We start from the raw sequence: 15,456 nt of genomic DNA on the forward strand, positions 1-15,456 counted from the left end.
GTTTGTATAAATTGCAAGTTGTGACTGAAGTCAGCTAAATGCTAACCAGCTAAACCTTTAGCATTTCAATCGCAGTTATTTACTTAAAACGTTTGAGAATTGTAAAGCTACGTCATATTTTTATTTTCCTGGGGTGTGTATGCTGTACATTGCCAAGTGAGCATGAGCTCTGTGAGGCAGCTCCACCGTGAGACCCGTGTGTTGGCTTTCTGATGTGCGTTTACTGTAGGAACACGGTCCTTCACGGAAGTTTTGTCTGTATGTTGAATGAGATTTAACATGGTCGAGGCTTGCAGAAGCTTTTTATAGCAGTCTTGCATAGCCCCTCTGGTGCTAAAGCGTCGAGATGTTTCAGTCGAGCTAAATCTACACGTTCGGGCCAAATCCGTTACACAAATAGCTCTGATGGGAGAGAAATGGTTCGCTGAGGAGGCTCAGAGCTCTGTTCAAACACAGAGGTTAAGAGCCTTCACATTTCATCTAAAACACAATCAGACAGGATGCATCACTCAGAAATAACCATTGATTTTTGGCTAACAACTCTGTTTGAAATCCGTTGTGTTCCAGAAACAGTCTAAAGCTAAGCTAATTCTTCATTTGATCAGGCAGTTCGTTCGCTGGCTGTGATTTGTTGCCGTGTAATATTGTTAGCTAGCTAGCTGGGAGGTTATCTCATTTTGATTTATGTGTATTATTCTGTCGGACAGTAAAAAGTCCATATGACATTTAAGTTCTGAGTGGAGAGGGATTTCAAAGGTCACCCCATGAGCACACATGCTGCGCTTTTGCCTTTAATATAGTTCTTAATCAGTTGTGTTTTTCTGCTGTGTCTAGATTTTATTCGTAAAACATGTTTCTTACATTTTCTGATGTAAATGTTAGTGCCTGTCCACGCCAAACTCGCATCCATAATACTAGACTGCTGTGGGTGCTTGTTAGCGCATTGCTATACTAATCTGAAGCATGTTGTTCATGGTATTATGAGTGATTTGCTAGGTGGTTGAGCATTATAGAGTGCAATACATTTTCTCAAAGTAAAAATCCCATTCATTTTCTCCATAGGGGACTTGATTTTTGCGAGAACTAAAAAACCTTTAAAGACAGACCTACTGTGATGTTGATAATTGATGGTATATGCTTTTGTTAAAGCCATCAGCCTGCATTATTTTCACTTATTTTCAAAATGATCATGTTCAACAGCAGAACTCCTGGTGAAAAACTACATCACCCACGATTATGAAAAAAAAAAAAAAAAAAAGAAATATGTCAAGCAAATTGCACGAAAATATCGGTGTCTGATAAGTGGTTAATATATATTTTCATCTTTAAAAATCAATAGTTTTATATTTATCCATTGTTTTTAATTAGATTGTCACTTGCAGTGCTTCATGGGATTGTAGTTATTTCCCTCATTAAAGACATCAAGTCTTTTTGTACGATTTTCAGTTACTTTTTACTTTTTTTAACTCAAAGCTATGAATTACCTTGTAACTGGTTGGTTTGGTTCATAGCTTTTAACTCTTAAAGACTTTAAAATCCCTGTGGAAAAAAATAAATGGGAAAATACTTCTGAAAGATTGCTGAAAAACTGTGTGGGCACTGTGGCACTCAATTTAGAAAAGCTCACTCATCACGTCTGAATGTTATTATGGCACCTAGATATTGCTTAGATCCCTCTGCTGGTATAGTAGCTTAGCTAGTAGAGCATAGTGCTAAGTGCTAACAATGTGAAAATATCTTTTTTTCGTTAGTTTTATTGTGTGCCAAGTTAAAATTGGAAGTCCAATCACTTTCATAAACCATCCAAGTTAAGGTACAGTATCATTCATGTTCACAGCATTAATGTTAGGGGTTTGTTTAAGTCACTAACACTGAACATGAGCAGTGATAATAGTGATGCTTGCTTTAGCCGTTGTCTTCATGTACTTTGAGGAACTTATCTACTCTCTCTCTCGCTCACTCACTCACTCTATCATGCCATCTTTCTCCTACAGAACGTTGGAGTCTTGCTGAGAGGCCTCCTCATGCAATCAAGAATGCTTTGATTGAGTTTTCAACCCCCACACACACTCATGCGTTCATGAGTGTTAGTGAGATGTCAGAAATGCTGGAAGAGTTGTGCAAACAAAACAGTTGTGTATGTGTGTGTAGTAACGTACACTTCACAGGTGTGCATGCTTTATTGCGTTGCGGTTCGAGTGGGTTTGCTGAATATATAATATGGCTTTCTGAAAGCGACTGCCGTAGAGGCAAATTGTGTGTCTGGCAGGTTTGGCTGGTTAGCATGTCCCTGTTAGCCTCCATGTACACAATATGTCTTTCTTCATTGATTAGAGTGTGTTTATCTCTGCAGATGTGTGTGTGTGTGTGTGTGTGTGTGTGTGTGTGTGTGTGTGTGTGTGTGTGTGTGTGTGTGTGTGTGTGTGTGTGTGTGTGTGTGTGTGTGTGTGTGTGTGTGTGTGTGTGTGTGTGTGTGTGTGTGTGTGTGTGTGTGTGTGTGTGTGTGTGTGTGTGTGTGTGTGTGTGTGAGAGAGATGACTGTGTCGGTCTGTACCTCTGCTGGGATTAGAGGGGTCAGATTAGCCTCACGTCTGAGAGTTTGTTGGCCGCTTGACTCCACAGAGACACTGCACAGAACGGATAAGAGTCAGTCAATTGTTGCCCTCAGCTTAGCCAAGCATGAATTTATCACCAGAGAATTTGTGCTTAAGACCGACATGTGTGTATTTGACCTGACTTTGTGTAAATTGAGTGTCTAAATGTAAAAAGACCCCCATGAAGAAATCATAATTAGAGTTTCTTATTATTATCGTTGTTGAAAACAGTTGTGCTACTATTATTTCTATTACTATTATTATTTATATTTTTTTGCAAAAACCGTGAAACATTTTTCTTTTGTAACATTATAATTGTATTTACTCTCACAATTTAATGCATCGTTATAAAGTTTTTATTTATTAAAAAAGTTTTATATTTAAAATAAACATTTACATATTTAAAGTCCACTAATAATACTAGGGCTGTTTGACGATTAATCGAGACTAATCGCATCCAAAATAAAATTTTGCGTTTGCATAATATATCTGTGTGTGCTGTGTATAATTATTATGTATATTTCAATACACACGCATACCTGTATATGTTTCAAAAGGAAATACGTCAAAATAAAAACAAGTTGTTGAACCTTTTCATAGTCTTTAAATAATTATGAAAGTGTTTTTGTTCATTTCCTGTGCATATTTAAGCGATATGTATGATTTATGCGTGCAGGCGGATAATGAATCACACATACACACACACGAACATGCTTTTTTCTCTGATTTTCCATGAGTGCCGATGGATTTATGTGTCAGTGAGATTATTGCGCGCTGTGTGTGTGTGTGTCAGAGGGGACATGATCGATGGATCTCATTGCTGTGGGTGCAGTGCTCAGTATCTCACATTAAAAATGAATGTGTGAGTGTGTGTGTGTGTGTGTGTGTGTGTGTGTATATATGTGTGTAGGTGGCAGCTTGTCCCAGAGGTACCAGCTGTTTACGGCTCACTCCAGGAGAGGGGTAGGGGGTCAATGCCTGGTCTCTATGGCAACCGAGATGTGGATTTCGTGAACGTTTTGAGTGTGCGTGTGTTTGTGCGCGAACATCTGGATACAGTATTTGTACATGAGAGGCTTCTGGATTTCTTTAGTTTCAGCTCAGATGGAAAGCCCACTCTTTATGGACTATCTGTTCTGTACTGCGCACACACACGCACATAAAATGAGTCTGTGTTTATTTTGATTAGGTCATATTTAGATCTAAGGCTGCAGGAATGAGGAATTTGTATTGAGAGATATTCAAGAGTTTCATTTTAGTACATTTCAGGCTACATTTATCTAATGAAAAATACAGTAAAATATATCCTAGATACAGTATTTCCTTTATATTTATCTTTTCAGACATGTCCTGAGAACAATAAACACCCTCTCTTTTGTATATAAATTGCAGGGCATTTTTAATCTGTTTTTAATCCAAAATCCATTATATTGTCCATTGGAACTTATAACATCATGCCCCCCAAAAAAGTCACTATGCATATTGTTCAGACAGTTTTTCCTGTCTGTCAGCAGTTCTTGGCCAGAACAAACTGTAATGTTGATCAGACTGCACTGTATGCTGATAATCAAGTCTGGATACACAAGAACAGGATTTCCTTTACCCTCAGTTTACCCTCTCATTCTAACCCCTCTCTACATCCTTCTCTCCATGTTTCTACTCCCTCCATTCCTCAGGCACGTGCATGTAACAGCTAATGTTAGCATTTATTCTCGCCACCCAGCTCTCCCAGCATACTGTAGTCTCTGTGTAGCTCATACTGTAGATCCCAAACACAGGTCTAAGATCAGCCGTTGGGTTGTAATTATAACGTCTGGGGTCTGGATTACAGCAGCTGAGGTTCTTTGGAGGTTACAAGCTTGACTTGAAGAGTGTTGTTTGTGAATAAGACAAGAGTTCGATGCCAACTCCGTCTCCTTTTCTTCTAAATGTCTCGTCTCCAGGCGATTTTTGGCCAGCTTCAGAGTGAGTGGAAAATATCGAATTCAAGCCAGATAGAGATTAGCAGATAGCATCCTGGAAGCATTTTAAGCTGTGGAAGAATTACTGAGCTCAAGAGGAAATTAGGAGTTGGCGCGCACCCTGTCCTACCATGAGTTTGGGCTGAACCCAGAATTCCTCACTAATCTAACTACAGTTGTCTTTTAAGCCAATTGGCTGTTATTAATACTTTAAGTTCACAAGTGCAAGTGGAGATTAATTGCGTTTTGTGGTGCATTCAAATGTTTTCTGGAGGAATTTTTAGGAAAATGTTTAATCTTCAAATATCAAAAATTGCCAGCATGACTACTGTAGTATGATTCCCAAACAAATGACTTTTTTGAGCCAATATATTCAAACTATATGAATAAAAATAACCAACTAACTAACAAACAACTTACCAATCAGTGTAGTTGCTTACTGGTTTTTCTGGTTATTTCCTATCGTAAATAAATAAATATATATATATATATATATATATATATATATATATATATATATATATATATATATATATATATATATATATATATATATATATATATATATATATATATATATATATGTATATATGTATATGTATGTATATGTATGTATATATGTATATATATATATATATATATATATATATATATATATATATATATATATATATGTGTATATATATATATATATATTAGTGCTGTCAAACGATTAAAATATTTAACCGCGATTAATCGCATTAATGCCATAGTTTAATCACAATTAATCGCACTTTTTTTTTTTCTAAATGTCCCTTGATTTCTTTTTGTCCCATTATTTTTTCTTATTTTAATGCTCTTATCAACATAGAAAAGTGGATCGGCTTGCTTTGTTCAAATGTTTGTTTTATTGAAAACAACATTGGCATACTGTAGTGTTCGATTTCACACCAACATTCTCACTTGAAGCAGTCATTCACACTTGGAGCAAATAATCGCTCACACAATGTAACACTGTCCATCAATAAAAGGGTGAAAAAAAATACTTTGTTGCACAAACAGCCCCTTCAACAGCCCTTTCTAAGGGATCAAAACAGGGTGATACAAAATAAAACTACAAAGTGCACATGCAAGGTAAACTAGGACTCCGCCTATAGTGCAGTTAAACCAGGGGTCGCCAACTAGCGGACTCCGGTCCAAATCCGGACCGCGAAGCCTTTTGACGTAGGCTAATGAAACAGTTAACGTTGCAATGCTCACTGTTACGTTCAGACCCAGACGCGCGGTCAAGCATGCAGGTGCGTTCACACCGGAAGCGAATGACGCGACATGCACGCCGCAAAACGCTTCATTCGCGTCTGGTGTGAATGCACCATCAGAGCAGAAAGCAGCGCTCAAGACAAGCACTTTTAGTTGAAGACCCCTGAGTTAAACCATGGCATAATACGTTTCTCATTTCGGCGTCTCACGCTTGCCATCCACGTCTACTCTTTTAATGGCGAACAAGTGTGGGCAGCCGCAGCGTGCCTGATGTTTTGTTTCCGGTCTAGCTACATCCGGAGTGGTGTTGTAGTTTTTCTAACGTTACTAGTTGCTGCAACAGCATGTGAAAAAACTACAAAGTTTGTTAGACCAAAAAGAACGTTAATCTCGCGATAAAAAAATTGACGCCGTTAAAATAGGTTTGCGTTAACGTCGTTAATAACGCGTTTAACTGACAGCACTAATATATATATATATGTATATATATATATATATATATATATATATATATATATATATATATATATATATATATATATATATATATATATATATATATATATATATATATATATATATATATATATATATATATATATATATATATATATATATGTATATATGTGTGTATGTATATATATATATATATATATATATATATATATATATATATATATATATATATATATATATATATATATATATTAGGGGTGTAACGATTCATCTACTACATCGATGTATCGATTTATTTTCCTACGATCTAACTACATCGATCTGTGCTCGGCAAGTTGGCCTTCCGGACGACATATATCGATCTAACATCGTTTTAAAAGGTAATCAATCGATTGTATCGATCATAGGAAATAACGCATTGGATTTAAGCACGTCAGACTTTAAATGGATGTTTTTTCTTAGCACTTTTAATGATAAAGGCGTTAAACGTTACTCGATTCAGTCTGCCTATCTGTGACATCATCGCAACGCACGCACCAGCAGCAGCGCTAAGAAAACAAACATAGCATGGCGTATGACAGAGGAGAAGCCAACCAGCGAGAAATGATCAAGCCACCAGGAGAAAGAGCTAAGTTAGTAACGTGTTACCTGTACTTTCAACCCTTGCTAAATGTTACCTGTGCATTCCTGGGACCAGTGTGCCAGCAGAGCGAGTTTTTAGTTCTGCTGGCGACATAGTGAACGCACAGAGAAGTGTTCTGCGGTCAGATCATGGTGATATTTTTGAAAAAGAAATATGTAGAGTCATTGAAGAGTAGTTGGTTACATTTTATCTTTTGTTAAATATTGTTTGTTTATTAAACTGAGAGTAGTAGCAGGTTCAGCCAGTTTATTCAAACTGAAGAAATGTTGGTTGCACTTTATTTTTGATATTAATATTGTATTTATATTATTTTAATGTTGAAAAACAACAGCAAAAGTAACAGGTACACCTACTATTAATTAAACCTGAAGAGAAGTTAGTTGCACTTTATTTTTGATATTAATATTGTAATATTATTATGTTGGATAACAAAAGCAGAAGTAGCAGGTTAACCTACTGTTGAAATGTTGGTTGTTGCACTTACTGTGCTTTTATTGAATATGTATTGAATATTGAAAATGAGAGCAGAAAAGGTTAACTTCCTGTTAATTCAACCTAAACTGTTGGTTGCACTTTATTCAAATAAAATTTGAATGCATTTGCCATTAATTGTTGTTTACTTGTTTGTTTATATCCATAATTAATTGATACCTGATTCCCTTACAAGAAACAACAGGAATCTAGGAAACTTCACCTGCACTGACCAGTATCCAGATATTTATTTCAGTCACACAATTTTTGGCTAAAAAGTTACTGAATCGATTTCAGGTCACTGAATCGTTTCGGATCGTATCGTTCTAAATGAACCAAAATCGTCCTTGAATCGTATCGACAACCTCAAATCGTGATACGAATCGAATCGTTGTTAAAACGAATCGTTACACCCCTAATATATATATATATATATATATATATATATATATATATATATATATATATATATATATATATATATATATATATATATATATATATATATATATATATATATATATATATATATATATATATATATATATATATATATATATATATATATATATATATATATATCTATCAATATTTAGATTTTTTTGCACCCTCAGATTCCAGATTTTCCAATAGTTGTATCTCGGCCAAATATTGTTCTATCCTAACAAACCATACATCACTGGAAAGCTTATTTATTCAGCTGGTTTTGTGGTCCAGGGTCACAAATAGCCAATATACTTGCACATATAAACATTTGAATGCGGTATACACTCATATTTCAATAATAATAATAATCTTTTGCAATTAAAATTGTTCTTTTTTCATATAAAGATAATATATGGCAGCATTAGTGACTTTTTCTATGTAGAAACAGTTTTATTTGTCAAAACAATTTTGTTTTATTATATTTGTTGAACGTTTGCAAAGATTTACATTGAGGCATTTTGCCCACAGGCCAAGTTGTAATTCTGAGTAAATACCCAGAAACTGCAGCATTAAGACACCACATGCTAGAGGTCAACTTGTATACCTTTTAGCCATCCAAAAAGTTTATAAGTACCTTTAATATAAGGATCTTTATGTTGCTTGATAGCTGCAAAAAGCTAATTTGCTAAAAGACTATTTAACAAGACAGAAAAATTGTTATAAATATGAATAAATTTAATAATTTATTGAACATTGCTGCCTTTTATCATATTACCGTTGCCACTGCTTGCATCATGCCTAACAACATCCCTTTACTGTGGTAAATTCACTGTAACGTATGATCTTGGGTACTGCTTTATATTTGGTTCTATTGCAAATGTATCAAAATGAAAATCTGTCCAAATGAAAACCACATTTCTGTGTTCTGTGGTTAAACTCAAGTTTTAATGAGAGAACGTTCAAGCTCACACACACAATTGCAAGCTCCTCTCAGTGGGAGAACAGGCTTCATTGTGCTTCCCACTGTGTTGACTGACTAAAGCATGTGCTGGTCAACAGCTGCTCCAGTTGCCTGCCCGTAACCCCCATAACACCTTTATCCATCTCACTCTTTCTGTCTGAAAGTCTCGCTGTCTCGATCTTCTCCTTTGACATCGTCCTGCCAAGTGTGCAGACCTAGACGCGCACCTGCGGCAGCTGTGTCACCCTGCAGTGCAGCTGTCCCCTCTCTGATCCACTCCATCAGCATTTGACACTGCTGCAGATCTTCCTTATGTAGTTAGCATCACTAGTGTTATTGTTCATACTAGGGTTGCAGGGATAGTTTCTTTTTCCTGTGGAACACAAAAGAAGATATTTTGAAATATGGTCTATAAAATTACATTTAGTGTCATCTAATAATGTTTTGATGAAATGTTTTGTCATTCTTGTCCCTTTCAAACTTGTGCTACAGACAAAAATATGTTAAATTGAGCAGTTTCCCCCCAAAAAAATGTAAAAAGCCTTTATAATCATTTTTCTTTATGACTGTAATTAATTCTGACTTGATGAAAACAAACTGCCAAGTGTCTGCATTCAAATGAGACCACAGTTGCGCTCGTAGTCCAAAGGCTTCATGAATTGTATCTATTTTAGTTTGGATATGCCATTTCTAGGATATGGGTTTAAAAGATTTGCTAAGTTAAAGGGATGGTTCACCCAAAAATGAAATTCTGTCATCATTTACTCGTCCTCAAGTAGTTCCAAACCTGTATGAGTTTCCTCCTGTTGAAAACCAAAGAAGATATGGTAACACTTTATTTTACAGTGTCCTTGTTACATATTTTACATGTACTTACCATAGTAATAACATTTAATTATGCATAATTACATTCAACTAACTCTCGACCAAACCCTAATCCTAACCCTACCAGTAGTAAGTACATGTTGTTAACCAATATTACTCATTACTTAAATATATAATTACACTGTAACAATGACAACTTAAAGTTTAACCGAAGATATGTTAAATAATGCTGGTAACCAAAAAAATACTATGGAGTCAATGGCTACCATCAACTGTTTATATATAAACTGTATGTAAGTTTTCAAAGCAATCAGACTACTGAAAAAACTGGTGAAAAAAATACCACAGACTTACATTAAAGGAGGAACCAGAGCCATATCTAGGGGCCAGAATATCATAGAGACTTGGCGGTGGGCTCTTTTAAATACTTAAAAAATACCCCAAATGCCCTAGCAACCACTCAGAGCACCTTAGCAACTGCATAGTAATGCCCTGGCAGCTATTCAAAACACACTAGCATTGTGGAGGGTTTGTGCTACTTGCATTTTCTTCATAAAATACAAAAATACAAAGTTTTTCTCTCTCAGTGTTACTCCAGAAAAGGCATTTGGTGACCATTGGCATCAAGACAGCATCATCTGGTATCTGCGATGTTGTTGGATTGTTGGTCTGGCTCTAAGTCAGTGTTGTGTAACATTGAGACTTATTGCCCATGTTGAACCAGCGTCGTATGGCCGTTGTTGCTTTGTGAGCGGAGCCCCTGGTGGGCTTGTTTGTCGTCAGGCTGGGCGGCAGCGCTGATGTGCTGGACTCATTACTTTTGACCACCTGTTTGTCCTGGGGCAACGAGTGAGTGAAAAATAAAGAGAAACGAGGGAGGGGGAGCTGGGTGAAAATGAAAAAGGGAACAGGACGGATCCTTGTGGGACACCTCTCGGTTTTTGCCACAAAGTCACACCGTATAAACACAACTGTGCATGTGTGTGCGATCACAGCCATGTGTCAGTGGAAACAACGCTGGTAGCGGGAGGTTGAATGTGTGTCTTTGTTTGGGGGCTGTGTGTCGCAGGGACAGGTGGATGGCCACCCCCTTCAGACCCTGCCGCTCACACATTAATGACATTTAACACGGCCATACAGCGCGCACACACACACACACAGCGGGAACCCTGCGTGTTTCTCCACCCCTCTCACTAAACACACACTGTGTGCCCACTCATCCATCTTAAAACTGTCTCTCACTTCATCCTACCCTTTGACCTTGTCATGAATATCAGAAAAAAAAAGAACTATAACCGTCGAAAAGCTTGATGCTGTGCTCAAATTCTGAGCAGTAACTGGCACCGTCTTATTCGTTGTTTTATTACATTTGTCGAAATTTGGTTTAGAATTCATGTATGAAATTGAGGCTTTGATTTGGTTATTCATCTGCACCACACCTGACCACATAAAACCATCCGTTCACTTCAGTCAGATATGCTGCTAAGCAAAATGCAAAGAAAAAAATGCTATTCGTCCCAAAATCCTCAATGACTTCACACTCTACTGTTCTGCTTGTGTGTGTTAATAGGATGCAGGTGCACCCTAAAAAATCCCCTCAGCAACAAGGGAGGACATCACAGACTCCGGCGCTGGCAATGAAAGCAAATCCCTGAAAATACATCAATAGATAAAAGAGATATTACAAGCACAGGCACAAATCACAGAGCTGTGGCCCGGTCATCACAGCGACGCTACCCCAGCATGCCAAGTGGGCAGCAGAAGGCTGTGTGAGTGGTGTGGAGAGGGGCATTGTGGGTCAGCGGGCAAAATAAGGCTTGGGTCTGTTGTAGTGGGCATGTGTGAGTGTGTATCTGGTTAGCACTCATCTCTGAGGTGTTACGGGTGTGTTTGATTGTCTAGGTGTGTGTGTGTGTATGAGAGCACATGTTTGCCAGGGATGCTGCTTGTTGGGTTTTGAGGAGTGACGCGTTTGTTTTTTAATGGTCTGTGAATTGAGTTTTACTCTGGAAGCATACTTGATGCAATCACTTTTATTTGAGTGTATACAGTACAGTGTGTGTGTCTCACCAGAAATGAACTAAATGTAACATAACCTCTATTTTGGGGGAAGTATCTGGGGAAGTCTTCATTTGTGAAAACAGTTTATAATGGAACTAAATATTTATTTTTTAATGGTTTAAAGAATGTTTTTATATTTTAATATTTCATTGTTAGCATTAGGGTATGGGTATGAGTTAAGGCCCGTTCACACCAAGGACGATAACTATAAAGAGAACGATAAAGATGTAGTTCTAAAAATCGTTCTCAATATTAAAGAATAGCAGAGTTCACACCACAGATTTAACGATAGCGATATATAGAGAAACAATGACGTTGGAATCATTTTCAGAACGATTTTATCCAGCTGATGAACGATAAAAACATTGACAGCCAATCAGAATCCATCATGCTGTAACAAGCTCGACCATTTAAAGCGGACAAACACACGCTTAGAATATACAGAGCAATATTGTCTGCTGGTGTGGACACTAATATAGTTATCTTTATAGTTATCGTCCTTTGTGTGAACGGGCCTTAAGTCTATTGTATTTATAATTACACTATTTAAAAAAGAAGTCTATAAATATCCTCATTTAGATAGCTACTGTAAATACATTTGTGTTGTGAATTACAAGCAATTACAAGCAGTTTATACAGTGTTCACTGGACATTATCAAATGTATATACACTCTAAAAAAAAAAGGTTCTATATGGCACCAAAAATGGTTCTTGGCTCGTAATCATAGGGGAACCTTTTTTAGTGCTATATAGCACCAATTTTGGTGCTTCAGTGGTTCTTCAGAGGTGCTATATAGCACCTTAGTCGAAGAACCTCTGAAGAACCGCTGAAGAACCACTGAAGTGTATATATCTACGGTTAGATACTGTCTTTTGTACAAAGAACATATTTCGTTGCATGTTTGAGCAGTTTGTGTGTGTGTGTGTGTGTGTGTGTGTGTGTGTGTGTGTGTGTGTGTGTGTGTGTGTGTGTGTGTGTGTGTGTGTGTGTGTGTGTGTTCATGTTCATGTTCATATTCATACCCTAGTTAAACAGGTGCACTGGGCCACACAAAAGAACACTGTGTCAATGTTATTCCTCTTAGTGGCAGTAGCACAGCTGTTTGTGTCCTGTTTCCTCTGTTCTGTCCGTTTCTGTTAGCATAAACACACACACACCGAGGTACAGGTTTTTACCAACGAACGCAACCGTGTTTCTTTGACTTGCATTTCAAAGGAAACACATGGATACATTAACAACCAGACGTTCTTGTGCACATGCGCAAATGTCACCAACATGAAAACTGGCCATTTGGTTTTCATAAACATCACAAATGCGTGAGATAAAATAGAAGCCCTAAGTTATTTCTCAAAGGCAGTAATGAACTAATATCTCAATTTGATGTCTTCTGCTTCTTGGAAGAAATATACCTTTTTCTGGTCACATTTGCCATGATACCAAAGTCTGTAATAAAAGGTTGGAATATTTCTCATTCTGAGCCATATTATCTGGGCAACATCATTTAACTTGCCTATTTTTATTGCTCCTCAAGATGAAGAAGAAACATCTGGGATGATGTTGATGCATAATGGCATAACTTTAGACAAACAAAAATTGTCCCTCTGGGAGTAAATGTGGTGATGGTTTCCTGCTGTTCACATTAGTCTGGATTCTTCTCTTTCTTGCCTCACTTTTCTCTCCTCTTCCATGTCCATCATAGTCTCGGTTGAGAATCAATGACTTCAAACGTTACTTCACTATCATATATCCATCGAACGGACTGATTGAGCTTGTATTGAATGAATATGCTCCGTCTGTTCTTTCTTTCAAGACCTTGTTTTCTTTGTTCTGCAGGTCACACGGGTGCCGATCGAGTCGTGTGAGCAGTACGGGACATGTGGAGAGTGTCTGAGCTCAGGAGATCCTCACTGTGGCTGGTGTGTGCTGCATAACATGTAAGTTCCCTCTTTATATTTACACACACTGTTAGTGGGAAATCGATGCTTTTTGTGTTTTTAAAGACTACAGTCTCCATAACGTTTGAAATATATTGTGAAAAGTTTACGTATGATCACAGGGATCATTCTCAGATGGCACAGAGGTTGTTTGCCCTCTGGTGGCGGACTAGTGCAACTGCATCCAGATGTGTAGATCTTGCACTGCTGAATCCTCAGATGCTTTTGTGCTTTAAAATATCGAATTGAATGTTGCTAAAACAATATACAGCTGACAGCACAGAGTTCGTCATCTTTTAGTGGTTTTGTGCTGTTGGCTTCTCTCCTGTGGGGGTGTGTAAACCCTCCGCTGGCATCATTACTGTAATGGCGGGCGTACCTCCCTTGGAAAAGTGCACTTAAAGTAATTTACATGACTCCCGACAGGACAGGGACAAATAATTGGCGAAGCGAGCAGTATTTGTGTGTCTCCGTTCAGCATGGGGCTGGTTTTTTTTCCGTCGCAGTGTGTCGTCAGCGCGGCAGGATTACATTCCTCCATCAGCCCTCTGGGGCTTTCTGCTGTATTAAAGCTCATGTCATACAGACACCATTCCAATCTCAAACATACCGTGCTGTGTTGTGCAGACAAGCTTATGTATTCATTAATTCACTCACAAAAACTACTGAAAGCGTCATGCTACTACTGTACCTTGGTATTATTTGAAATTAACTATTTTTAAAGGGGTCATGACCTGGATTTTTTTCCATACGTTTCTTGAGGTTCACTTATTTTGTGCACAAAAAAACAACAAATATATATGTGAAAAAACTATTAGCTCCTCCCTCATTCTGACCCCTTTGTCTGACATAATCAGTTTTTAAGGCACGGCTTCTTTAAGGCTTGTCAGTAAACGGCCACTGATATGATTGGCTTATGACATTGCATAGGAAACAGTATCAACGCCCACTCCTATTGCACGTTGAAAACGTTATTAATATAACACTGTAATTTAATGACAAAGCATTATGAAAAAATGTACTTACAGTTTGCGATGTAGCTGCTATCAGATCCTATACTGATTCATCTGTCAACAAAGGTTTCTTTGCGAACCCTCCATTACATTGCACCTCGCTTACAAAACAATCTATTGTCAAATTGTCTAAACAAACATACAAGTCCATGACACCTTCAAAAATAAACCATCAACTTGTTCCTGATGCTAGTATCCTTCTGAAGTCTCTAGAGAAATGAGCCAATGAGCTGTTTAAACGGGACGCACCATAGCGAACAAAGATTAATAAAAACTGAAATTCAGAACCTCTAACTGCCGTAATTTTCGGTTATTTCGTTTTTTTAATCCTGTTAATACCAAGCGGCAACCTCCCGTGACTAAGTGACTTAAACTGTCGACTGGCCACTAGAGACAGGCTCCAAAAGGGAGCCAAATTTGTAGTGTTTTGGTCTATACAGCTAATTTTTCCCTTCATGACAACTGTGAGGGGGTGAATTTTTTCACTTCAACTCATCCTTTTAAATTATATTAAACCTTAAAGTTCTGCATAATTAAGGGCGTGGGGCAGTGATGCGCTGCCAAGATGACGGGTGAATTTACGGACACTACGTCCATATTTATTGACAGTCTATGGTTAATACTTTCCCCTTAGAAACATACTACCGTGTATGGAGTCACGTGACCTCCCGCCCAGCGCCATGGAAGCAACATGGATGGAGGCAAACTAAAACACAGAGGCAATTCACATACAGGCCCAAAGCGAGATCACTTTTGCTTGCATCCTCACGAAAGTTTAGCAATTGTATGTGTTTAAAGGCTTGCCAGTTTAAACATCCAAGCGATTTTAGACCACCAGATGTGTATCATTATATTGAACTACTGCGCTGAT

At 37.6% G+C, this 15,456-nt stretch overlaps 1 protein-coding gene across 1 annotated transcript in view; it reads left to right on the forward strand.

Moving 5' to 3' along the window:
* plxna2 (plexin A2) overlaps positions 1-15,456 on the forward strand; it is a gene marked incomplete at its 5' end in the record, with an annotated part of 214,058 nt that overhangs the window by 89,908 nt on the left and 108,694 nt on the right. The window contains one exon of the mRNA XM_079802461.1: positions 13,472-13,572. Coding sequence (XP_079658587.1) covers positions 13,472-13,572 — 101 coding nt within the window. The remainder of the gene's footprint in view (positions 1-13,471; positions 13,573-15,456) is intronic.

The sequence above is a fragment of the Gobio gobio genome (genome assembly GCF_949357685.1).
Source record: "Gobio gobio genome assembly, chromosome: 21".
Lineage (NCBI taxonomy): Eukaryota > Metazoa > Chordata > Actinopteri > Cypriniformes > Gobionidae > Gobio > Gobio gobio.